Consider the following 27831-nt stretch of genomic DNA (forward strand, 5'->3'; position numbering starts at 1 on the left):
CAGGAAATTTTGGGAATAGTGATTCACGCAGAGGAATGAAGCAGCAGACAGAAATGACACTTAGTGCTCTTGAGACAAGTACACACTATAGAGCGATATGCTTTGTTCATATTTCATGTCTGAGGTTTACATTACTTTGTAATGATTGTCAAAACATTTTTTTTTTAATCTCCTTCTCTACCCTGTGCTTCTCTTAGTTTCGGGAGGCTCATCGTGCTGGGGGGAACTTGGCTCAGCGGGACATTGATGGCTGCACACTATTACATCACGCTGTGAATGCTGGAAGTAAGGAGATCGTCAAGCACCTTATTGAGCACGGTAAGTGCTTGTAGAGTCAATATCATGATTTAAATCGCCAACCACAACTTACTCCTCACCACACACATTACAGGTGTACAATGTCTTTTAGAACTCCTAACAACTACATAGTACAAGGGCCTCCCTGACTGAATACAAACAATTTGGATAGTTTAGGTAGATCCACATATTACATCATTTGGAAAATCCAAGGGGGATTGTAACAGGTTGTACAGTCAGATTGTAACATGTATGGCGAACTTTAGCCAAATGTGTTCAGCTGGCAATTTTTTTTTTGTAGCACTTGATTCATGAGCATACCAAAATTTTATCAGTCAAATTTGCACAGTGTATGGCCAGCTTAATTGATCTGCTAACATTTACATTTTAAGTGTATATACAGCCAAAATACATTTTTTTTCATGTTTTGGATAGAATAGGTAATGGTTAAGACCCCCCATCAGGCTGTCTGTAACCCAGTGGTAAAATGTTCTTTTCCTTCCTGGAAGTAAGACGAGATCTCTCCAAAGTGAGGAGATAACCCCTCTTAGTCTAGCCATGGACACTTCCAAATCCAGCAGATTTCTGCTGAAACTCGACATGTGGTTGGCACTGCAAGCACCACCCAGCTCAAGAAAGTGGAAAAATATCAACCAAATCGTGACTGCTAGATGGACTTGAAGAGGAACAATGTACAATATATTAGTGGTGGTCAACTTTCTTGATGCAGGGGGCCTCAAATGTGGCCCCTGATATCACTAAAGGGCCGCGCATAAAATTCAGGAAATATTCAGTGCCAGAGACAGCAGACACAACAGGATATAGTCAAAGACTGTAGGCATTTAAAAAGAGATGGTCGGAGGCTGCAGACACGATACAGGCGATAGTCAGAGACTGCAGACACGATACAGGAGATGGTCAGAGACTGCAGACACAATACAGGAGGTGGTCAGAGACTGCAGACATGATAAAGGAGATGGTCAGAGACTGCAGACACGATACAGGAGATGTTCAGAGACTGCAGACACGATATAAGAGATGGTCAGAGACTGCAGACACGATATAAGAGATGGTCAGAGACTGCAGATGCGATACAGGAGATGGTCAGAGACTGCAGACACGATACAGGAGATGGTCAGAGACTGCAGACATGATACAGGAGATGGTCAGAGACTGCAGACACGATACAGGAGGTGGGCAGAGACTGCAGACACGATACAGGAGATGGTCAGAGACTGCAGACACGATACAGGAGATGGTCAGAGACTGCAGACACGATACAGGAGATGTTCAGAGACTGCAGACACGATATAAGAGATGGTCAGAGACTGCAGACATGATATAAGAGATGGTCAGAGACTGCAGATGCGATACAGGAGATGGTCAGAGACTGCAGACACGATACAGGAGATGGTCAGAGACTGCAGACATGATACAGGAGATGGTCAGAGACTGCAGACACGATACAGGAGATGGTCAGAGACTGCAGACATGATACAGGAGATGGTCAGAGACTGCAGACACGATACAGGAGATGGTCAGAGACTGCAGACACGATACAGGAGATGGTCAGAGACTGCAGATATGATACAGGAGATGGTCAGAGACTGCAGACACGATACAGGCGATAGTCAGAGACTGCAGACACGATACAGGCGATAGTCAGAGACTGCAGACACGATACAGGCGATAGTCAGAGACTGCAGACACGATACAGGAGATGGTCAGAGACTGCAGATATGATACAGGAGATGGTCAGAGACTGCAGACACGATACAGGCGATAGTCAGAGACTGCAGACACGATACAGGAGATGGTCAGAGACTGCAGACATGATACAGGAGATGGTCAGAGACTGCAGATACGATACAGGAGATGGTCAGAGACTGCAGACACGATACAGGAGATGGTCAGAGACTGCAGACATGATACAGGAGATGGTCAGAGACTGCAGATACGATACAGGAGATGGTCAGAGACTGCAGACATGATACAGGAGATGGTCAGAGACTGCAGATACGATACAGGAGATGGTCAGAGACTGCAGACACGATACAGGAGATGGTCAGAGACTGCAGACACGATACAGGCGATAGTCAGAGACTGCAGACACCATACAGGAGATGGTCAGAGACTGCAGACACGATACAGGAGATGGTCAGAGACTGCAGACACGATACAGGAGATGGTCAGAGACTGCAGACACGATACAGGCGATAGTCAGAGACTGCAGACACCATACAGGAGATGGTCAGAGACTGCAGACACGATACAGGAGATGGTCAGAGACTGCAGACACGATACAGGAGATGGTCAGAGACTGCAGACACGATACAGGAGATGGTCAGAGACTGCAGACATGAAACAAGAAATGGTCAGAGTCTGCAAACGTGGTACAGGAGATTGCAGATATAATTGAACAGATGATCAGAGACTATCAACATACTGAAGGAGACTCTGAGATTGGGAACCTACTATTGTTGCAGCCTGGGGACATGCTTTAGCAGACATTCGCAGACTGGAGACATATTACATGAGACTGTGCAAAATCACTACTATTACAGGACAATAGAGAAACACAGTTTATTTTATTATTTATTTCAGGTACTTGTATAGCGCTGTCAATTTACGCAGCACTTTACATATATATTGTACATTCACATCAGTCCCTAACCCTCAAGGGGCGTACAATCTAAAGTCCCTAACTCACATTCATACATACACATACTAGGGACAATTTAGACAGGAGCCAATTAACCTATAAGCATGTCTTTGGAATGTGGAAGGAAACCGGAGGACCTGGAGGAAACCAATGCAGGCACAGGGAGAACATGCAAACTCCAGGCAGGTGGTGCCGTGGTTGGGATTCAAACCAGCGACCCGAGTACTACCAGGCGGAAATGCTTACGATTTAGCCACTGTGCTGCCCCATTTAGATTAGTGTCTGCAGTGACCCCAAGAGCCACACAAAAAGTGCCAAATGGCCGCCATATAGCCTGGACTGGCTAAAGAATACAGTGGGTTGATTTACTAAAACTGGAGAGTGCAAAATCAAGTGCAACTCCTGCACCAGATTTTGCACTCTCCAGTTTTGGTCAATCAGCCCCAATGTATATGGTATATCATGGCAATTCCTGGCCCCTCGAAGTATTGGCATTGGCTTTGTTTGATCCTACACTGGAATAGCTTTGCTTCTGGATGATTAATTGGTGGTGTGGCACTTTAATCTCCGATTCTTTTAGCAACAAAAACCTGACAGGGGTTCTAACTCTTGCACATTTTATTCAAATCATTTTGGCATTACACATACTTTTATACATTGAAAAAAATATAGAAAGTTGTATCAACAACAAATGCTATATCACATAAAAATGACTTGGTAACCAGTTCAATCAGAACAGCTCACTCACTAAAAATACACCATACTAGCCCTGAAAACATTCTCACTTTTTGTCTTTCACACGCCTCACATGTCTCAATATTTTTTTTTTTTCGTCTCAATGTTTTTTTTTTTCTCTTCCTCCAGCTCCATCTGAAATTCTGGATGTTACAGAGCTCAAGAAGTAAGTTGGACTGAGTGGCTGCCAAAAATCACTTCGTGGGCTGTTTGCTGAGTCATGGGTGTTTAAAGTGACATTAATGTCTAAAAAGGCTTAAAGGAGGATTTTTATTCCTGAAGCAATGAAAGTTAATTGCCTCTAAAAGGGTAGTTTCTGTGACATCAGCATAGCTTTTGAGGTTTTTACCTCTAGGTATACATCAGCCGTGGAACATCTGTCTCCTGTACAATGGAAGAATTATGTTGTTAAAATCCAGCCAATCAGTTCAGTCCTCCCAAAACCAGTATTTTGGATTTTCTTTTGGGGGGGGGGGGGGATTCTGAAGTGTATAGTCACCTCATGTATTCTTAAAGCTAAACTCCAGGCAGTTATAAAAAAAAAAACACTAATTCAACTCCGCATTCTATAGTGAAATGTATTTTTTTTTCCTTTGCAAGCAGTGTAACTACCTGAATGTGACTTGGTATCAACTTCTTACAGTCCCTGTACAACAGAGCTCAGACTGGGGGAGGGAGAAGCGGTACAAGTCACCAATCACTTGTGCTGCAGTACAAGAGACATGCTAATAGGAGGAGAATGCAGAGTGACAGCGAGATGACCTCATCAGTATGCTGCTTCTCCTTTTATTGTCCACACACAGGGTGGGGATGTGGAGGAGTCTGGACCACAGAAGGGAAAGCACACCAAAGATGCAGCATGCAGGAGTTTTGATGCGCTTTTCAAAACTGCAAGACCTATTGGAACTCTATAGAAAAGCACAGCTAACCCACACCAAACCCGTGCGCTGCTTCCGCGGTGTAGTACACACCGCATCACATAAAAGCAGCCTTTATAATTAAGGGAAAACATGGCTTTGTTTTATTAAAAAGAAATTGGAGGAGCAAAAGGAGTTTAGAGTTCCTTAGTATAGTCGCAAAGCACCAGCTCTATTACATTACGAAGGAGTGCGATTCACATGCTGCCCCATGCCGGGAAGGACTGGCTATTTTTATGCTGCTTCCCTAGGCTAGCAGAGTGGTGAGGGAGTCAATGGAGGTAAATACACTATATAGCTAAAGGTTGTGGATATCTGACTATTGTACCTACACGAGATGGCTAAAAGCCTCCAAATGTTCAGGTATTTACAGTGAAGGGCGATGTTATTGCTACAGCACGGAAGGACATTTTAGACAATTGTGCACTTCCAACCTTGTGATAACCACTTGTCAAAGGTCCTTGTTCCGGCATGACTGTGCACAAAGCTACCTCCATAAAGCCATGGTTTGATGAGTTTGGTGTGAAGGAACTAGAGCAGGGGTCTCCAAATTTTCCAAACAAAGGGCCAGTTTACTGTCCTTCAGTCTTTTGGACGGCCAGATTGTGGCCAGTGGGGGTAGAAAATGTTCTAGGCCGGGCATCAATGAGCGTAAGCAATGCCTCAGGTGTAGTGTTCATTTGCATAGTGCCTGTGGTCAGTAGGAGAAGGAATAGTGCCCCGTCATTGGTATTACTGGGATGAATAGTGCCCCATCATTGCTATCAATGAGAGGAATAGTGCCCCATAATTGGTATTACTGGGATAAATACTGCCCCATCATTGGTATTGGTGGGAGGAATAGTGCCCCATCATTGGTATTACTGGGAGGAATAGTGCCCAGTCATTAGTTTCAGTGGATGGAATAGTGCTCAATCATTAATATTAGTGGGATTTAGTGCCCCATCCTTGCTGTTAGTTGGGCGATTAATGCCCCACTGTTGGTTTCAGTGTTAAGAACAGTTCCTCAAATCAGTGGGAGGAATAATGCCCCAAGGGCTGGATAAAGGCTGGCAAAGGGCCACATCTTGCCCTCGGGCCACAGTGGAGACCACTGAAGTAGAGTGTCCCATCATTGGTATTACTGGGATGAATAGTGCCCCATCATTGGTATTACTGGGATGAATAGTGCCCCATCATTGGTATTACTGGGATGAATAGTGCCCCATCATTGGTATTACTGGGATGAATAGTGCCCCATCATTGGTATTACTGGGATGAATAGTGCCCCATCATTGGTATTACTGGGATGAATAGTGCCCCATCATTGGTATTGGTGGGATGAATAGTGCCCCATCATTGCTATCAATGGGAGGAATAGTGCCCAGTCATTAGTTTCAGTGGATGGAATAGTGCTCAATCATTAATATTAGTGGGAGGAAGAGTGCCCCATCCTTGCTGTTAGTTGGGCGAATTATGCCCCACTGTTGGTTTCAGTATTAAGAACAGTTCCTCAAATCAGTGGGAGGAATAATGCCCCAAGGGCTGGATAAAGGCTGGCAAAGGGCCACATCTTGCCCTTGGGCCACAGTGGAGACCACTGAAGTAGAGTGTCCTACATAGAGCCCTGATTCAGCCCTACTGAACTCCTTTGGACTGAATTGGAACACCGATTGAAGGCCAGGTCTTCTCATCCAACATCAGTGTCTGACCTCACAAATGCTCCTTTGTCTGAATGGGCAGAAATTCCCACCGACACACTTAAAAAACCCTACCCAGAAGAGCTGTTGTAGCCATGAGGAGGGGCAACTACATAATCATGGTAATGGTCTTCTAATGAGATGTCCTAAGCTCATATAGGTGTGGTTGTTAGGTGTTCACAAACTTTTAGCAATATAAAGTATAAGCATCTGCAAGTGCCAGCATTAAGGTGTGAACTTTACATTTGACGCAAAGATGGCGTTTACTTTAAAAGAAAGATGGAACTTTGCTTTGAAAAGTTACAGACATGATTTCAAAGTGCTTTGAACAGCATTGTATGAGGCTTAGATCATAGACCTCACAAGTGTCTTCTTCCTAATCTTTTTGTGTTGCAGCGGCGAGACAGGTTTGCACCTTGCGGCATCCTTACGTCAGCGGACCATCTGTCATTATATAGTGGAGGCCGGAGCATCGCTCATGAAGACAGACTTACAGGTAAGCTGGGGGTTGGGGTAGTGCTGATGTGTAGACATACAGGTGTGGCTGTACTGAGGAATTTAGAGGTGGAGAGAACCAAGGCACAGAATACTGTCACTCTGGCAGGCTTCTAGTATTGAAGAGGTTAATTTTCCAGTACAGCATTGTTCACAGTATTACATACCGGGAGACAGTTATATGAAAAATGGTCAGTTTCTGCTTTTTACTAAAAATACAGTTTAGCATATCACTTTGGTTTTTTAAATAATGACAATACAGGTGAAACTCTAGAACATCGTGCAAAATGTAATTTATTTCAATAATGCAACTTAAAAGGTGAAACTAATATGAGATAGACTCATTACATGCAAAGCGAGATAGTCCAAGCCGTGATTTGTCATAATTGTGATGATTATGGCTTACAGCTCATGAAAACCCCAAATCCACAATCCCAGAAAATGAGAATATTGTGAAAAGGTGCAATATTCTCGGCTCAAAGTGTCCCACTCTAATCAGCTAATTAAGCCATAACACCTGCAAAGGGTTCCTGAGCCTTTAAATGGTCTCTCAGTCTGGTTCAGTAGGAATCACAATCATGGGAAAGACTGCTGACCTGACAGTTGTGCAGAAAACCATCATTGACACCCTCCATAAGGAGGGAAAGCCTCAGAAGGTAATTGCAAAAGAAGTTGGATGTTCCCAAAGTGCTGTATCAAAGCACATTAATAGAAAGTTATGTGGAAGGGAAAAGTGTGGAAGAAAATGGTGCACAAGCAGCAGGGATGACCGCAGCCTGGAGAGGATTGCCAGGAAAAGGCCATTCAATAGTGTTGGGGACTTTCACAATGAGTGGACTGAGGCTGGAGTCAGTGCATCAAGAGCCACCACACACAGACGGATCCTGGACATGGGCTTCAAATGTCGTATTCCTCTTGTCAAGCCGCTCCTGAACAACAAACAACATCAGAAGCGTCTTACCTGGGCTAAAGAAAAAAAAAAACTGCTTTCTGCTTTTCACTAAAAATACAGTTTAGCATATCACTTTGGTTTTTTAAATAATGACAATACAGGTGAAACTCGAAAAATTAGAATATCGTGCAAAATTTAATTTATTTCAGTAATGCAACTTAAAAGGTGAAACTAATATGAGATAGACTCATTACATGCAAAGCAAGATAGTTCAAGCCGTGATTTGTCATCATTGTGATGATTATGGCTTACAGCTCATGAAAACCCCAAATCCACAATCTCAGAAAATTAGAATATTACATGCAATCAATAAAACAAGGATTGTACATAGAACAATATCGGACCTGAAAAGTATAAGCATGCATATGTACTCAGTACTTGGTTTGGGCCCCTTTTGCAGCAATTACTGCCTCAATGTGGCGTGGCATGGAAGCTATCAGCCTGTGGCACTGCTGAGGTGTTATGGAAGACCAGGATGCTTCAATAGCGGCCTTCAGCTTTTCTGCATTGTTCAGTCTCATGTCTCTCATCTTTCTCGTGGCAATGCCCCATAGATTCTCTATGGGGTTCAGGTCAGGCGAGTTGCTGACCAAACAAGCACAGTAATCCCACAGTCATTGAACCAGGTTTTGGTGCTTTTGGCAGTGTGGGCAGGTGCCAAGCCCTGCTGGAAAATGAAGTCAGCGTCCCCATAAAGCTCGTCTGCGGAAGGAAGCATGAAGTGCTCCAAAATCTCCTGGTAGACGGCTGCGTTGACCCTGGACTTAATGAAGCACAGTGGACCAACACCAGCAGATGACATGGCTCCCCAAATCAATAAAGACTGTGGAAACTTCACACTGGACTTCAAGCATCTTGCAGGGTGTGCCTCTCCATTCTTCCTCCATACTCGGGGTCCTTGTGCCTCTCCATTCTTCCTCCATACTCGGGGTCCTTGGTTTCCAAATGAGATGGAAAAGTTGCTCTCATCACAAAAGAGGACTTTAGACCACTGAGCAACAGACCAGGTCTGTTTTTGTTTTTCTTTAGCCCAGGTAAGACGCTTTTGACAATGTTTGTTGTTCAGGAGCGGCTTGACAAGAGGAATACGACATTTGAAGCCCATGTCCAGGATCCGTCTGTGTGTGGTGGCTCTTGATGCACTGACTCCAGCCTCAGTCCACTCCTTGTAAAAGTCCTCAACACTTTTGAACGGCCTTTTCCTGACAGTCCTCTCCAGGCTGCGGTCATCCCTGCTGCTTGTGCACCATTTTCTTCCACACTTTTCCCTTCCACATAACTTTCTATTAATGTGCTTTGATACAGCACTTTGGGAACATCCAACTTCTTTTGCAATTACCTTTTGAGGATTTCCCTCCTTACGGAGGGTGTCAATGATGGTTTTCTGCACAACTGTCAGGTCAGCAGTCTTTCCCATGATTGTGATTCCTACTGAACCAGACAGAGACCATTTAAAGGCTCAGGAACCCTTTGCAGGTGTTATGGCTTAATTAGCTGATTAGAGTGGGACACTTTGAGCCGAGAATATTTCACCTTATTCCCAATATTCTCATTTTCTGAGATTGTGGATTTGGGGTTTTCATGAGCTGTAAGCCATAATCATCACAATTATGACAAATCACAGCTTGAACTATCTTACTTTGCATGTAATGAGTCTATCTCATATATTAGTTTCACCATTTAAGTTGCATTACTGAAATAAATGAACTTTTGCACCATATTCTAATTTTTCGAGTTTCACCTGTATACAGTTGTGGGTTAAAATATGTAAGCCAAAGCAACCAATTACAATTCAGTTTGCAGTTTAGATTGGTCAGACTCATGAAAACCAATGTTTGCTCGATTGATATGGAATACGGCACACCATTTCTGTTTGAAACATGGGCCTTGTGTTTGGATGTAGATGTGCAAAGCAGTCAGCCTGTCCCTTTTCATGTTGGTAGTGCAGATCTAAAAACAAAAGGGAAAAGCTGATTTGTTGTTACAGGGAACTCAGGCTGTTCCAATTTCAGACATTTGTTAGTGCTGTTTAGACAAAGAGCTCATAGGTGTGATGGGCTTTATGTCCTCACATGGGGCCCATTGTGGTAATGAGTCCAGCTGTACCCCTGCCTTGCCTGTGACCCCCCCCCCCTCCTGTGGATATTGCCCCCACCAGAGCAGTGACAGCTGCTGGTACAGAGGCGATTGGTAGGGGTGTGAGACTGAGGGGGGGTGAGAGAACGGGAAGTGTTGGGAGAAAGGTTAAGACAGAAGCTGAGGAATTCCAGACAGCTGCAGGCAGCTACTTCCCCCCCTTTCCAAAACTGCCCCCCCCCTTTCCCTGCAGCTACAGGTTTTAATGTGCATTCCATACACAGGCTGGTACTGAGATTGCTTTCCTCATTGCCAGAGATGGAACAACTAACTTATCACAAATAATTGGCCCTTTATGACCCAAAATAGTATTTATTTACATTTTTATAGGTATTTATATAGTGCTGCTAATATACCCAGTGCTTTACATACTGTACAGTAACATCAGTCCCTGCTCTATAAAGAAAATGCCAGAGGACTGCCCCTGTACAGCCCATTCACACTAAAGTGATCAAATAATTATTGCACCTTATGGTTTGCGGTAATGTGTGTTGTGTTGAGGCAGCCCATTCATTACAAGACGACGCATGACCTTTTTTTTTCGAAATGTGATGTGGTGCGCAGCAGTGTGTAGTGCTCTACAATCCACTGTGCAGCCATTCACAATGAACGCGTATTAACGCATGAGTTTGATTGTGTTGCGCTTGGCCTCAACACACAAATGGTAGGTTAATTGGCTCCTGTCTAAATTGGCCCTAGTATGGCCCAAGTTAGGGACTTTAATTGTACACCCCTTGAGGGTTAGGGACTGATGTGAATGTACAATATATATGTAAAGTGCTGTGTAAACCGACGGCGCTATATTAGTACCTGAAATAAATGAAATAAATAATAAATAAATGTGAACAGCCTGTCAAACAAATTCTGCTTAAAATCAATAATGTATATACAGTGGCTAAATGGTTAGCACTTCCGCCTGGCAGTACTAGGGTCGTTGGTTCAAACCCCAAACACTGCACCACCTGCCTGATGTTTGCATGTTTTCCCTGTGCCTGCATGGGTTTCCTCCAGGTAATCCGGTTTCCTCCCACACTCCAAAGACATGCTGGTAGGTGAATTGGCTCCTGTGTAAATTGTCCCTAGTATGTGTATGTATGAATGTGAGTTAGGGACCTTAGATTGTATGCCCCTTGAGGGTTAGGGACTGATGTGAATGTACAATATATATGTAAAGCGCTGTGTAAATTGATGGCGCTATAGAAGTACCTGAAATAAATAATAAATACATTTTTTTTATATATATATATATATATATATATATACACACACACACACGCAGTATCTCACAGAAGTGAGTCCACCCCTCACATTTTTGTAAATATTTTATTATATACAGGTACCTGTAATAAATAATATATAAAAGTATTTCTATAACAATTTTCTGTTCCTACAGCTCAGCGGTGATAATGGGGTGTAATGCTGAAACTGCACCCCAGCCCTAGTCCCTCAGTGTGCCATTGATACTGCATCTCATCCTGGTACCTCAATGCGCAGCTGGTGCAGTTTAGGTTCTCCAAACTGAAAACGCACGATAGTCCAGGGACCTCTGCTTTGTGTTCTCATCGAACTATTCATGCTTCTGCAATACAGTGTAAAACTGCACCTTGACTTCTGTTCCTTGGTGCATGGCCCCTGTACTCCATTGCACATCCCTTCCCATCCACTGTCGTGAATGTACAATGTTCTACAGTCAGACTTCTCGTTCCCTGCTGTGTTGCTGGTAATGCAATGACTCGTTTTCTTGGAGATACAATAACTGTAAGAGGAGTGTACAGACAGCGGTGTGCCAGCATGAGCGAGAAGAGAGATGGAACTTAATGAATTTTGGCAAAAATTGCAATGATTTAAATGCCTGTCCCATATAACACTAGACAGGCTCTCCGCTGTGTGCTGTAATCTCTGCTCGGCACTCTTCCACTCACCATTTAATTGTTTTCTCAGGATTCCTCTCTAATTAGATGTAATATCTCCCTTTCACAATTCTGCAATCAATCACTGTTTAGTGTCAAGCTGTACATTCTTTATTTTATCATGTTGGCAAGCAGCATCGTGTCTAATAACGTTCTGATTTTACCATCTGGCACAGATACAGGGGATTGCATACAGTGCCAGCATCTGCATTATCATTGTACATTGATTGTTCTAAATGAAGTTGCGGACTCCTACAGTGTTACTAAACCCAGGTCCCTGCATTCATTATATCTGGTCTTCCACAGTACACAGAACAAAAGAATGCAATCATTTTATTAAATATAAAATGCTAAATACCTTTTCTTGTGACTTCTATCAGTGGTCAGCAGAGCACTGGTTAAGCTTGTAGGAGGAGTTTTAATTCTCCTCTTACTGACCTATGAGGCTATCCCAAAAAAAAAAACGAAACCAGCGCTCAAATCTTCATGCTGACTAGGGGTACTGTAACTGTCATTCATTGAGGTGCAGCCCTTAGAACAGTGGTTCTCAACCTGTGGGTCGTGACCCCTTTGGGGGTCGAACGACCCTTTCACAGGGGTCGCCTAAGACCATCGGAAAACACATATTTCCGATGTGTAGAAAGCAGCTGCTGTGTAGAGCAGCCGCTCTGTAGAAAGCAGCCACTGTGTTGAAAGCAGCAGTATTGGAGGTAAAAGGACACTCATGAATTATAATTACTGGGTAAATAATTTTATGGTTGGGGGGTCACCACAACATGAGGAACTGTATAAAAGGGTCGCGACATTAGGAAGGTTGAGAACCACTGCCTTAGAAGATTGGGAAATCTTGGTACTGGTAAAGAAAAGCAAAAACAAGGCGCACTCTCATCGTGCATTACCGTAGTGTAACATGAGTTTATTTAAAAGCATAAAAGTGCATACTCACAAACCAAAGGGGATTAAAACAGAGATAAAGAGTTAGTGGTGATGGTCCAAAGTAACGGCAGGCCCTTATTGAGGTTGGTTGACACGTTTCGGCAGCTCTGAAGAAGGGAGTATGTCTCCCGAAACGCGTTAGCTGCTTCAATAAGAGTCTCCCGTTACTTTGGACCGTCACCACTGATTCTTTATCTCTGTTTTAATCCCCTTTGGTTTGTGAGTATGCACTTTTTTGCTTTTAAATAAACTGGTGACCTATGAGGCTGCATGACCCTGTGTCTGGACAGTGCTGATTTGGCCCTGTGCTGATCACATCCACCATCCTAAAAAAAAAAAAAAAAAAACACACTAGCCATACACACTGAACTGAGCATGTGCAGAGTGCCTCCTAGAGCACTGTACTCTCAGTAGATGGATTGGGGACAGTAGAAGAAGGGGAGGATCAGAGAAGACAGGATCACACAGCCTTTTTACACAATGTGGAGAATTAACCCCTTAGGTTCCACAGTGAGTATAACAAGCATGCTGTACTGCATATACAGACTGATTTTACTGTTGCGGGTTTAGTAACACTTTAAGGATACCAATAAATCATAGCCAGTCTAGATTACCTATGACTTATCAGTGTACTTAAGGCTAACTTTAACAAAAAAAAATGAAATGCACATATTTTTGCAGGTAACAATGTGCTGTTATTATTTTCTTTCTGCAGGAGCCTGCAAAGTATTGTACCCAGAATCTATGGATCGCCGGTAAAATGTCAGGCTCCTGCTCACTCTGCCTCCAGCTTTCTGCCCATATCTCTGTACAGGCTTTCAGTTTGAAAGCTGGAGGAAGAGTGAGTGGACTAGGACCGCTCTGATCAGCACAATCACAGTCCATTGAAACTACAAGTCCAGCTGCTGTGTGTAACAGATGGGACGGATCCCTGTGAATGAATGATGCATCTGTGCAGACAGAGCGTCAATTCCAAATGTGACAGTGGGTGCAGGGGAGAGGAACCCCTTCCTGCTGTCACAGAGAAGGAGGTGGGGCTGCTGAACATGGTGAGCTCATCCTTTAAAAATCCAAATGTGATGAATATGTTGGTTTAGTTGATTTTAGGGATGTGAAAGCCAGTATATTTTTGGATACATTGTGATATAAATGAAGCCTGTAGTACATGGAGTAGAGATATACAGTATTCCATAGCAACCATGGATAAGTTCACTGCGCATGGATCATTTAGTTTTGTTAAGTTGCTAAGTACAGAAAAAAATGTAAATATAATTATGAATTATAAACACATAAATTGTGTTTAAAAATAAATATATATATATATATATGGGCAGCACAGTGGCTAAAAGGTTAGCACTTCCGCCTGGCAGTACTAGGGTCGTTGGTTCAAATCCCGACCACAGCACCACCTGCCTGGAGTTTGCATGTTCTCCCTGTGCCTGTGTGGGTTTCCTCCAGGTACTCCGGTTTCCTCCCACTCTCCAAAAACATGCTGGTAAGTTAATTGGCTCCTGTCTAAATTGTCCCTAGTATCTGTATGTATGAATGTGAGTTAGGGACCTTAGATTGTACACCCCTTGAGGGTTAAGGACTGATGTGAATGTACAATATATATGTAAAGTGCTGCGTAAATTGACGGCGCTATATAAGTACCTGAAATAAATAAATACATTTTATTTATATATACACACACAGTATCTCACAGAAGTGAATCCACCTCAAATTTTTGTAAATAGTTGATTCTATCTTTTCATGTGACAACACTGAAGAAATGACACTTTGCTACAATGTGATGTAGTCAGTGTACAGCTTGTATAACATGTAAATTTGCTGTCCCCTCAAAATAACTCAACACACAGCCATTAATGTCTAATATCGCTGGCAACAAAAGTGAGTACACCTCTAAGTGACAATCTCCAAATTGGGCCCAAAGTGTCAATATTTTGTGTGGCCGCCATTATTTTCCAGCACTGCCTTACCCCTCTTGGACATGGAGGTCACCAGAGCTGCACAGGTTACCACTGGAATCCTCCTCCACTCCTCCATGACGACATCACGGAGCTGGTGGATGTTAGAGACCTTGCGCTCCTCCACCTTCCGTTTGAGGATGCCCCGCAGATGCTCAATAGGGTTTAGGTGTGGAGACATGCTTGGCCAGTCCATCACCTTTACCCTCAGCTTCTTTAGCAAGGCAGTGGTTGTCTTGGAGGTGTGTTTGGGGTCGTTATCCTGTTGGATTACTGCCCTGCAGCTCAGTCTCCGAAGGGAGGGGATCATGCTCTGCTTCAGTATGTCACAGTACATATTGGCATTCATGGTTTCGTCAATGAACCAGTGTCAGTGGTCGGCAGCACTCATGTAGCCCCAGACCATGACACTCCCACCACCATGCTTGACTGTGGGCAAGACACAGATGTCATGTGACATGTGGGATGTCCATACCCCGGTGTAAGCTGTGACTTACATTCTTGCACGTGTCATTTCTTTAACTACTGGCAGCTCAGCGACAGGTATAGATATGTATATGCATCTGCAAATGTCTTCATCAAAGTGAACCTGTTGTTTTGCTCTGTGTGGGCACAGCAGATTTTTGCACTGCCCTTTAAACAACATTCTTCATCTATATCTTGCAGGGGGACACCCCAAAAAATCGAGCTGAGAAGGCGAAGGACCCTGAACTTGCTGCCTACCTGGAGAACAGACAGCACTACCAAATGATTCAGAGGGAAGACCAGGAAACGGCAGTGTGATGGGAAACCTGAGCCCCCGAAAAAGACTTCTTACTTCACAGAGACAGTCCTAACCTTCCAGGTTCCCTTAATGTGGGCAGAACTGCACCTTTTTTTTCCCTCTTACAGAGAAGCCTTACTGTACATCTCCTCAAAGCCCCACCAACTGTACATGACACTTTCTAGGACTGCTGGGTAAAGGTTTGGCGTTTTCTCTGCAGCAACCAGGTCATCTTTGCGAACCATGACGGGAAAGCTCCCCCCGACTTCACAAAGCAAATTTCAAGCTCATCGACCCCTAAAAATATGTGTTTCATTGTTAAAAGGCCTCTTGCCAACATGCTTCCACTTTCGATACCTATTCCTTCTCAGTGACCTACTCACTGTGCTTACCCCTCTATATTAACTATATTTTTGTATCTGGTTATTTAGATGCCCCCGAATATTTAATAACAGGTGTTTTACTGTCCTCCATTTTGTTTCTGTTCATGTGACTTGACTTGTGCTAATCCTCTCTTCTCAGCTCCTTTAGGGTACAAGACTTGTCATGTTCTTGCACATTTAGTCTTGGCGACTGGGGCTAGTTTACATGTGGTCTTTTTATGATGATGTCTGAATCTCGGTTGCAGTCATCAAAATGTTTTATGTATAATATTTTTTTAAATCCTCATTGTGGAGTGTTGTGTTGACCTAGTTTTATGTTAAATTGTGTGTATGTATATATATATATATAAAAATGTAACCTTTAGAACCGAGATAGCTGCCGAAAGCCTATTTAAACAGTTCCTGTCTTATCAGATTTAAAGTAGGTAATTTGTGGACTGGTTAGTAGGTTTAGAATATGCCTCGCAAGAGGCACTTTGTACATACTTTCTGTGACTAGAATATTCTTACTGCCCAGGGTGTTACTCCAGTGTTCAGTCATGTGGATTCATTGTTATTTGAGGACAGACATTTCTGTGTGCTGAACGTAATCTATCACTATACATTGACCATCTTGTGAAACAATATTCTCTACTGGTTTGTCACTTAATAGTATCCATTCCCTATCTACCTTGGAGCAGGAATTTGTGTGGGCTGAGTCATCGAACAGCATTAAAGATTGTGGAAACTGTGCCCAAAAAAGACAAGCAATAGATTAGTTACCAGTATTGCCTATAGGCTCCCTGCAGCTGATCTTTTCCCTATCACGGACTTACCTTGTTCTACAATGTGTCTCTGTGTGGGTGACCAGCTTGGTAGAGTCAAAGCTGCCCCTCTGATGACTGGTGGGGAGTATTCAAATAGCAGCAGGAGAGGTGGAGGAAGCAAATTAATGAAGCAGAAGCAGGGAGATTTTTGCACTGCAGGTCCTCAGATACAGCTTTCTGTCCAGCAAGGGAGAACAGTTAGCAGCACAATGCTTACCTCACCAAATCTTGCTCTAAATCTTCTGAGATTAACAGTCAGAGCAGCAGTGCTTTAGATGATCTTGGAATGTGGGCTCACAGTTATGAAGCTCAAAGCACCGAAAGCACAATGGTATTTTTTCAGGAGGAATACTAGACAAGAGGAAAATCTGAATATTTATAAATATTCCCAAAAAGTAAATCTTAACATTTTGAGTTCAAGTCTAGTTTAAAGTAGATTTTAGTTACTTGCTTATCGGTTTCAGTTTTCAGCCAGGAAAAGCTGTAGTGCACCAGTCAATCCTGCTCTCTTTTGTTGATGATCTGGGAAACCCTTTTGTTTATCTGTTTGGTACATCAAGCTTTCCCTGTGAGACTAGAAGGAGCCTTTAGTAGTGGCAGTTGGGAATGGCTCTCCTGCATTACAGAGTTTGAAAATGACTGCAAGACCTGTAAGATTGGTGACAGCATGGAAAGAAGACGATAAACTGCATGGGCTTCAGGAAGTGGACCCTCCCACTGAACAAGTGAGGAGCTGTGTGAACGCTGCAAGGGATTACAGAGGGCTCACATTAGGGCCAAAACATTGGACTGATTTATTGTGGCTGGCGCTAAGCAGCACTGTCGGTTAATGGATTGGTTTTCTCATATTGCTGTTAAAGTAGAATTCCAGGTAGTTGGGCAGAGAATCTCCACTGTCATTCTTCTCTAGACAGACTAAGAAAGCTGCTATGTATTTGTAACTCAAGCCTGCTTTTTGCATATTGATTCAGCTCGCCAATTGGCTGCCATTGCTGTCTTTAGCAAACAGGTCCATTAGGCATTTTAAGCCTTTTTGTGCAGTCATTCCTACTTACCCTGGCATTTCACTGAGACCGTCTGGCTTATTTACCCACCCAGTACAAAGAGCAGCTCCTTCCAGACATTGGAGACATATACCTTGAGCCTATGGCATTTGTATCACCTACAAAGAAAGGGAACAAAATACATGCTTTAACAGGATCACCACCCTCTACATCCCATTAATGCAGGCTTTTTCAAGATGACTGGTGGAAACATCAATTATGAACAGTTTCTGTCTGCATCATGGCTCTCATGCTTTCATTCATTCATGCATCCCTAGGACCTCCTCTTGCTAGAGGCCCACCAAAACACAGGCTTTCCCAAAATGGCTCACGGAGCCAATGATTGCATGCCAGTTCCATCCGTGTCTTTAACGTTTTTTCAATTTAACAGTATTTCAGTAACATTACTGAAGACACCTATAGAAGCACAAGCGACACTCAGAAGTATGTTTTGTTGTCCCATAAAAACTACTCGAAGTGCCGCCCATATCATGGCATCTGTATATCTGCATTCAGTGGAAAGCAATGAGAGGCAGTGCCTAAGACCAACAAGAATCAAAATCCAGCCCTTTCTGAAATCCATCACAGCCAGACACAATCTGCTTTGTAGAAGTTTACTGAATCCAGATTGCTCAAAGCTGATCAATCATTGGCTGCAATGGATTGGCGTTCACTTTAAATCAGCGGCAGGCTGACCATTTGGAAACTCAGGCACTGCCCGAGGGCCCGGGATCAGTAGGGGTCCCCATGAGATGCCCCTGGTACCTTTTTCATAGGCTTTTTTGAGTTTGGGCAAGGATATAGGGGACCCATTATCCCCCCATTGCTCGGGGCCCCATGAGTTGTCAGTCCGCCCCTGCTTTAAATGTTTCTATTTTTTTTGTTATCCAAGTTGTTCTCTTGCTGTTTTGTATTAAGATTAATGTAGCCTCTGACACCACAATAGCATATAAAGCCCTGCTTAGCATTGACCTTTTTTTTTTTTTTTACTATGTAAGCATTGTAGATTGACAATCAATAACAGGGTGGAGTTGCCTTTGACCCTTTTAATCCCCTATGTAAACTGTGGAATATTGTCCATTTATGCCTAACACCTCTCTCCATCCTTCCCGCTAAAAGCAAAGAACACTGCAGATCCCCCTGGTCAGGGATTAAGAAGTGCAATGAATTTACAGCAATATGTCTGCAATGCGCAGTGCTTTGAATGCTGTGCATTGGTCCATTGAGCAGGAAACCAGACGCTGCCTACATGCTTCCGACATGCTAACCAGTGTGCTTTGGATTGGTCATGTTTGTTGGATCCCCATGTTTTCCAGTGTCTATATTATATCCTATATGATGGCTTGTGTGTGTTTCTATGTTTCATTTAGGACACTGTACAGCTTACACACTTGTGTGATCAGTTTGGACATGCAAGACACCAAAATTCCAGTATGTTGAGACATCTCACCAAAAAGGCGGAGTCAGGTCGGCATTGCGTGCGCACAACTCGACAGAACATTTTTCATAGCAGGTCACTGAAAAAAAAATCTTTATATGGGAATTGTAACTACTAGTCGGTAGAATAACAGCAACCCCTTTGTCAATGCCATATATAAAAAGGTGAAGCTCTGCTGACACTGCCTTTTATTTTTAGAAAAAATAGTTTTGATTGTGTGTCCCACTTTCCCAGGGTTATAGGTACAAGAACTCGTCCTCATGAACACGGGACGTTTTTACAGCGGCTGCTTTTGGCGTTTTTTTCTACAGCCAGTAAACTCCCCAGCATGCTATCCTATGTGTCCATGCACACATAGGCTGTAATCAGCGTTTTTTGTCTGGAAAGAAAAAAATCCAGAAGTAGTGGGTTTCTAGAGGAGTTTTTTAGCTGTAAAAACGATCTAATGCTGAAAAACGTGGTACACTGGCGTTTTTGGACTTTTTTTGACTACAAAAAAAAAAAAGGGGGGGGGGGGGTAAAAAAACCGAGGCTAAACGCTAATGCAAAAAATGCTGAAAAACTCACATTTTTAATGTGACTTTACACAGCTAACGTTGCCAGTGTTATTAAAACGTCCCGTGTGCATGGAGCCTTAAAGGGAAACTATACTGTGTGTTCAAAAAGTGCATACTTTCAGTTGGTATTGTAACATTTACCAAGTTGTTGATGCAAATTTAATATTGTACATATTCCATATGTTGGGTATTGTCTTTGTTACGTAGTTGTAATTGGAATGCAGTTGGATTAGCATCTTTGCTTATGGACTTCTGAGATAATTCAAACCTGGCCTACAGACTTGCATAGATGGATAGAAGCATTGAAGCACAGGCAGTGTGCACAAGTAGTGAGCAAATATGGCTGCCCCCATTTAACATACATTATTACAAACTACTCCAACAGACAATGTTTTTAGAATGTTAATATATAGTTTTCATTTGAAGCAAACCTGCCAGAAACCTGGCCAGTTTACACAGCGTATATAATGAAAATTGTAAAGATTACCTGTAAAACCTGCACTGGAAAATGATCAATGGATCCCAACAATTCACATCTAAAGTTCCAAGAAAATCTGTAGTTTTTTTTTTTTTTTACCTGGCTCCACCTTAGATCCCTCACTTGGTTCTATATGTAATTGAGGACCTCTAAGACCGATAGGGAAACATGGGAAGTGCAGCCAATCTGAACTAATACAGGACAAGTCAAGATCTTTCTTATGGTTCTGGGTCTACTGATTAGTTGGTATGTGGTTTTCAATGAAGGTAACCTTTTTTTTGTGTAGTTTGGATTATCAAACCTTGTGCTGGGTTAATTTTAGGACTTTAGGCATACAGTCTACAGGTTGCCATTTCCAATTACAAAAGTTGCACACCATATGGCTGCCTGCAGACTAGAGCAGTAGCATATCTTCACCTCTGTATGGTAGGCATTCCAAGTCCCATGCACTGCTGGTGTTGGGATAGACATCATTAATGCCTGGCATCAGAAAAGCCAGACCTCATCCAGGAAGCATGAGTGCATCATCACATATAGAAGGGATGAAAAAAAAAAAAAGATTTTTTTTGACCAGGAAATATTTTGCATCTATTGATAATATAAATTTGGACAGTTTAAAGGAACAATGTTTTCAAAAGTTCCTTCCAGATTCTAATGAAAAACCGATGACTGTTATATGTCACTCTTCATACATATAAATATTACAGGGTGAAGCACTTGATAAATGTCACAGTATTAATGAGAACCTGTCACTGGAATACAGATGAGGCAGCTGTAGTGTGTTCATGTGAACACAGGTTGGTAATTTGTAAGGAACCAGGGACATCGAGGATAGGAAGTGGCCAAACCAAGAAATTGTTGCCTTTCTGATCATTGGGGAAGAAAGGTCTTCACTAGTATTCCACCTTATTGGTTCATCAAAACTGATATCGAGGCACTCCAGACACTCGTATTTAATCTAATCAAATAGCTGCTTTTTGGGAGTTTTTTTAGGAACTGCTCATTACAAAGAGGAAAAACAAAATACCACAGTTCATGAAAATCTAGTTGTGATCTGTTGTCACTGCCAGAATGCAAAATAGTTGCGCTAGTATTTATGTGAACGTCCAGTCTATTGGACCCAGTTTGGCTGATTCAGTGGCAGAACTGCTTCAGTGTTGTCCCCGCTTCCTAGCAAGATAGCCTTCCCATCTCTGATGAACACTGAATCACACAAAGCAACCATCTCCTCTGTGACAGGTGCTCTTTTAGTCCAGACGTCTGACTGTACACAGTGATACACTGGTCTCTTGCGTTATGTTTTACTATTACTGTTACAGCAATCTTCTGTTTCTGAGGGTGCTGGATGGGGGGAATCGAACTTGCTTCACTGCCCCTTTTCCCTCTGGTCCTCACCCCCCCTGAGTGTGCAATACTGGGTTTCTGTATCAGAACATGTGTGCGATCTCTTGTTTTTATAGCAGTTGTATTAGTGCTAGTCTCACTTTCCTAATGGTATATATACACTGTGTCCACCCCTGCTCCTTTTCTATGGGGGCTGGCTTTACACAAACAGGTATTGTTTTCTTGCCAATAAAAATAAAATATGTACATTTTACTTCTGTGCCTCTTTGTTTCATTGCATTTTACATGTTTTGACATTTGCACTGAATGTGAGTTCTAGCTTACTAAACCACCCAGATGATGTAGCAGGCCCCTCCCCTGAGGGATCATGTAACTGCCTCCTCCCCTGAGGGAATGTTTCAGGAGGTCAAAACCCAAGGAGGCAATAAAGCGAATCCCAGCTTCAACTAGGAGGTTGGCACTTTGGCCTATTCTTTTTTCCACCTTTTGGTTAGTGAGGTTGTCTCAATATTAAAAAGAAAAGAAGTGCAGCACAGGCTTGATAGGTAATCTCTGAATTTGCAAAAACAAGTTTCCCTGAATTTGGGGCACCCTGGGATTTCCTGGTAAGATTCTAGAGGCATTTTTCCTGATTACAGTTTTGTCGTCTGTACTAAAGTACCATCATAATGCTGTTGAGAGGACTACTGTAAATGGTTCCTCCAGTAAAGATTTTCGGGAATTTTGGAAGATTGATGCTGCATAAAAAAAATATATAATTTAAAAGGGGCAATCTTACCTTTCAACCACCCCCCCCCCCAAATCCCAATTGCATCAAAACTGCCCATAGCGATGGAAACCTACAGATTCTGCGATCCCGATGTTCACATCCTGGCAAGGTTTGGGCACTAGTTACTGCTTGCAGGCTTCCCAACTTTGCAAGTTATGACAAGTGCTTTCCACTTTCTGACTTGGCGACAATGGTCACCAGGACAAATATAGAGGGTAACTCTACTTAGCAGGGATACACACAGCAGTAAAAACCTGACAGAGGTTCAAACCCTTCCACATTTTATCCAACAAAAGGTTTGGTAACGCTTGTGCGCACACACTGGACAGCCAATAATCAAACATGTATGTCCTATTATTCGAAAGAAGCCAAGATGGTAAGGCTTATGATTCAATGGGCAGTCCTGCTGAGGGGGGGCAATGGTGGGTTTTGGGTTTTATTGTAAATGTGCAGACATTATAAAACAAATTCAGTCTGCTTGCAAGTTATAATCTTCTGTAAAATAAACAAAAGATGTCTTTACAAAATAGCCTGTTACTTTTTCCTTCCAGTCATCTTCGTAAACCCTGGTGTGACTGCAAAGCTAGTCTGGTTAAACAGTGGTGGAACTTTAAACCCTTGGGGCTTCTGCTCCACCGCCGCGTGAGTCATCTCTGTCAGAAACGATCATACGCCCTATTGAGAAATCTTTAAAACCCTTCACTTTTGTTGTTTTATCTCCATGTTTTGCAGTTGAATGATTCCTGGGGCACATTGGGAAACGGTAAGAAAAGTAGCTGATTTTCCATTTTCTGACCTCCTCTACAGTGCATCCAGAAAGTATTCACAGCGCTTAATTTTTGCCACATTTTGTTATGTTACAGCCTTATTCCAAAAATGGATTAAATTAAATTTTTTCCTCAACATTCTACAAACAATACCCCATATTGACAATGTGAAAGTAGTTAGTTTTGAAATATTTGCAATTTATTAAAAATAAAAAAAAATAAAAAAACGTACATAAATATTCACAGCCTTTGCGCAATACTTTGTTGAAGCACCTTTAGCACCAATTACAGCCTAAAGTCGTTTTGAGTATGATGCTACAAGCTTGGCACACCTATTTTTGGGCGATTTCTCCCATTCTTCTTTGCAGTACCTCTCAAGCTCCATCAAGCTGGATGGGGAGCGTCGGTGCACAGCCATTTTCAGATCTCTCCAGAGATGTTCAATCGGGTTCAAGTCTGGGCTCTGGCTGGGCCACTCCAGGACATTCACAGACTTGGCCTGTAGCTACGCCTTTGTTATGTGTGCTGTGTGCTTAGGGTTGTTGTCCTGTTGAAAGATGACCCGTCGCCCCAGTCTAAGGTCCAAAGCGTTCTGGAACAGGTTTTCATCAAGGATGTCTCTACATTGCTGCGTTCATCTTTCCTTTAATCCTGACTAGTCTCCCAGTTCCTGCCGCTGAAAAACATCCCCACAGCATGATGCTGCCACCACCATGCTTCACTGTAGGGATGGTATTGGCCAGGTGGTGAGCGGTGCCTGGTTTCCTCCAGACATGATGCTTGGCATTCAGGCCAAAGAGTTCAATCTTTGTTTCATCATACCAGAGAGTTTTGTTTCTCATGGTCTGAGAGTCCCTCAGGTGCCTTTTGGCAAACTCCAGGTGGGCTTCCATTTGCCTTTTACTGAGGAGTGGCTTACATCTGGCCACTCTACCATACAGGCCTGATTGGTGGAGTGCTGCAGAGATGCTTGTGCTTCTGGAAGGTTCTTCTCTCTCCACAAAGAAACGCTGGATCTCTTTCAGAGTGACCATCGGGTGCTTGGTTACCTCCCTGGCTAAGGCCCTTCTCCCTCCATCACTCATTTTGGCCGGGCGTCCCGTTCTAGGAAGATTCCTGGTGGTTCCAAACTTCTTCCATTTACGGATGATGGAAGCCACTGTGCTCTGTACCCTTCCCTAGATCTGTGCCTTGATACAATCCTGTCTCGGAGGTCTACGGACAATTTTTTGGACTTCATGGCTTAGTTTGTGCTCTGACATGCACTGTTAACTGTGGGACCTAATATAGACAGGTTTATGCCTTTCCTAATCATTGCCAATCAACTGAATTTCCCACAGGTGGACTCCAGTCAACTTGTGGAAACATCTCAAGGATGATTAGTGGGAACAGGATGCACCAGAGCCCAATTTTGAGTGTCATGGCAAAGGCTGTGAATTCTTATGTACATGTGTTTTGTGTTTTTTTTTGCTTTTTATTTTTAATAAATTGCAAAGATTTTGAAACAAACTTCTTTCACATTGTCATTATGGGGTATTGTTTGTAGAATGTTGAGGAAAAAAATGAATTTAATCCATTTTGGAATAAGGCTGTAACATAACAAAATGTGGCAGAAGTTAAGTGCTGTGAATACTTTCTGGATGCACTGTATAAAGGTGATGTAAACCATACCAACAGCATCCACCCAATCTTTTTGTTTTTTTTGTTCAGGTAGAGGAACATTCACATGTCTGTAGACCCTCCTGTGGCATACATCCTCTGTTAAAAGATTTTTCAGGTTGAATTGTATTTTTCATGGCTGATCACTACTGTACTCCCACTTCAAAGAAAAGCCAGTAACAAGTATGTCTTCTAAGTGCTCCCTCTACATAGGTAGATGTGTGCAAATTCACGATATACAAAATTGCGTTTTTATACTGAAATCTTTCTGAAGCAAATCACTCAGAGGTCAGATTACTGATATCTGTCTGTAGGTAGATTAAAGCAAATCTGAACTCAAGAACAAAAATGTAATAAACTATTTTTTTTTACAAATGTATCAAATAATAGCAGTTTGCCAATCCTTAGATGTGCTGACAACATTGGATTTCATTTATAGGTACATTTTCTTTCATTTACACCTGGGAATTAATACATCTTCTGTCCTAGGATGACAACGGGCACTCACCGTACCATATGGAGGAACAGTGTTATCACCCTGGTTAGTAAGGGTCTAAGGCAGGGGTGGGCAAACTTTTTGACTTGAGGGCCGCAATGGGTTCATATATTGGACCCGGGGGCCGGACCAAGAGTAGATGAATGATGTGTATGTGTCATCCATAGTAAGTATAGTAATATTCCCCCATAGTAAGCATAGTAATTAATCCCCCATAGTAATTCATCCCCTATAGTAATTCATCCCCCATAGTAATTCATCCCCCCTATAGTAATTCATCCCCCCTATAGTAATTCATCCCCCCTATAGTAATTCATCCCCCCTATAGTATTTCATCCCCCATATTAATTCATCCCCCATAGTAATTCATCCCCCCTATAGTAATTCATCCCTCATAGTAATTCATCCCCCATATAGTAATTCATCCCCCCTATAGTAATTCATCCCCCCTATAGTAATTCATCCCCCCTATAGTAATTCATCCCCCATATAGTAATTCATCCCCCATAGTAATTCATCCCCCATAGTAATTCATCCCCCATATAGTAATTCATCCCCCATAGTAATTCATCCCCCATATAGTAATTAATTCCCCATATTAATTCATCCCCCATATCAAGTCCCCCCTGTGTCAATTTAATTACCTTTGCTCCGCGCGTTCTTCTCGCCATGTTCCCGCGCCGTTCCGGTCTTCAGGGCGGACTGTGAGAGGAGCCTAGCTCCCGCCACGTTCGTCACGCTGCCCCGCCTACACACATCCTGACAGCCATCCTGACAGTATCACGCTCCGCGGGCCGGATTAAAAGGTCCGCCGGGCCGTATACGGCCCGCGGGCCGTAGTTTGCCCATTGCTGGTCTAAGGACTTAAGGACACCCTCCCTCCCTTAACTCCATAAAAAGAGAGGAGGTATTCTGTAGTCCGCATAGAAAACTGGAAATAGTGATAACTGATACTAGTCATCGGAAAGCAGAAAGCACACAAAGTTCTCAGCTCACTGGATGCCCATCGACGAGAGAGTAAAGCTCATACCCAAGAAAAGTAAATGTCCTCCCTTGCAGTGAGACTGAACCCGCAACACAAGAACTGATACCTTGTCTATTTCTAGGGGACCGGGCAAACCAGTTTTATTTACAGGCTCCTCCTCACTGCAAGACCAATCCCTGCAGCCTCCTCTCCCCTACATTTTGGCTGTCGGATGCACCACGTGTCATCAAGACCTTTGTACCAGAATTCCTGTATGGCGACTGGTGCATAGTTCTGTGCATGCGTGCACAGAAATGAGCACAGGCACATTGCTAAGAAAAATGATCATAGGCTTGCGCATGCGCGAAAGATGGTGCACGCACGCGGGAGCGTGCCCACAGTTTCTGGCACCAGGCGGACTATTTAAAGGAGGCTTTTACTCTCTGTCAGTGCTGACTGGTCTTCAACTAATTCCCTGTATCCTGTGTGATATCTGTTACTGACCGAGCTTGCCATTGACCTGCTCTTGGATTCTGATTATGCTTCTGCTCATCAGTTTCTGATCCTGGCTTCCTCCTGACCTCGTCCCTGTCTGATGTTCCAGTACCTCATCGCCTGCTCTTCGCTGACCCTGGCTATTACTCTGACCAGTTCTGCTCTACAGTCCTGCCGAGTGCTTGTCCTGGCTATCTATTATATCAGATCCGGTTGTCACGGTGTGTTCCGGCCTCACGCTTAGAAGCTCCGGAAAGCCATGTACCCAGATCTTGAAGTTCCAGTGGAGTGCTTCCTTAACCTCAGCTGGCTGTTCTGCATCTCCTCTGTTCCTGACCGGATGCCCTGCTTTATTTACCGAGGTTAAACCTCCGGCCGCAGGTTCTGCAATCAACATCCGCAGGCACTTGTGTTTCTCCTGTCCCTCGGCACCTTCAGTGGGGCCTGGGCTGGAGATACAAGAGAGGCTGACCTCGTCAATTCAGACTTCCATCGGGTACTTGACAACCATAGTACTGCAATGTAATGTAAGAAAAAGTTGGTGCCATAGTAAATCTGTTACAATCAATGCTCTTTATTAGTATTCATGTAATACAGTCATGCAGGTATCCAATGCGTTTCAGCTGTTATGCCTTAACCATGGTCTGATGGCCGAAACGCAGTGGATTACTGCAGGACAGTATCACAAGAATACTAATAAAGAGCATTGATTGAAGCCGATTTACTGTGGCACCAGCTTTTCCTTACATTTATTGAAGATTATATGTTGTCATAAACATTATAAGCTAGAAGCCCATATCTGCAAGTTGAGGATGATTAAGGAGGTAGCAGTTCTGTCTCACCTGTTATAGTCCTGCAATAGATGTGGAGGCACCAAGGGACAGTCCACTTGCAGAGCATAGGGGAGCACAGTTTAGCAGGGCAAGTGGAGGATTAGGAAAGTTAAAGTGCTTTTAACTTACCCCAGACTAAATGAACATTTAACCCATGCAGGTGCAGCCTCCACTGCAAGGAGTTGGGCCCAGAGTTGGGCTTTAAACTGTTGCAAGAAGGTTTGAAGCACACCATTGTTTAAAATGTATTCATGTGCTGTAGCATTAAGGACTCGTGGCCAGAGGGGCAGTAAATGCAGACGGCTGAGCAGCAGTGTTACCACCTTTGACTACCCATCTAAAGAAGGGAA

At 43.1% G+C, this 27831-nt stretch overlaps 1 protein-coding gene across 6 annotated transcripts in view; it reads left to right on the top strand.

Moving 5' to 3' along the window:
* Positions 1 to 21751, top strand: part of DGKZ (diacylglycerol kinase zeta) — a 303200-nt gene extending 281449 nt beyond the window's left edge. For all 6 annotated transcript variants that reach the window (XM_089684552.1, XM_089684554.1, XM_089684553.1 and 3 more), the window contains 4 exons: positions 198 to 318; positions 3824 to 3860; positions 6687 to 6786; positions 15353 to 21751. In XM_089684552.1, coding sequence (XP_089540678.1) covers positions 198 to 318; positions 3824 to 3860; positions 6687 to 6786; positions 15353 to 15469 — 375 coding nt within the window. In that variant the 3' untranslated portion in view covers positions 15470 to 21751. The remainder of the gene's footprint in view (positions 1 to 197; positions 319 to 3823; positions 3861 to 6686; positions 6787 to 15352) is intronic.
* The last annotated feature ends 6080 nt before the right edge of the window (positions 21752 to 27831 follow it).

The sequence above is a fragment of the Staurois parvus genome, unplaced genomic scaffold, assembly GCF_062004578.1.
Source record: "Staurois parvus isolate SC_StPar_1 unplaced genomic scaffold, SC_StPar_1.0 ptg000350l, whole genome shotgun sequence".
Taxonomy (NCBI): domain Eukaryota; kingdom Metazoa; phylum Chordata; class Amphibia; order Anura; family Ranidae; genus Staurois; species Staurois parvus.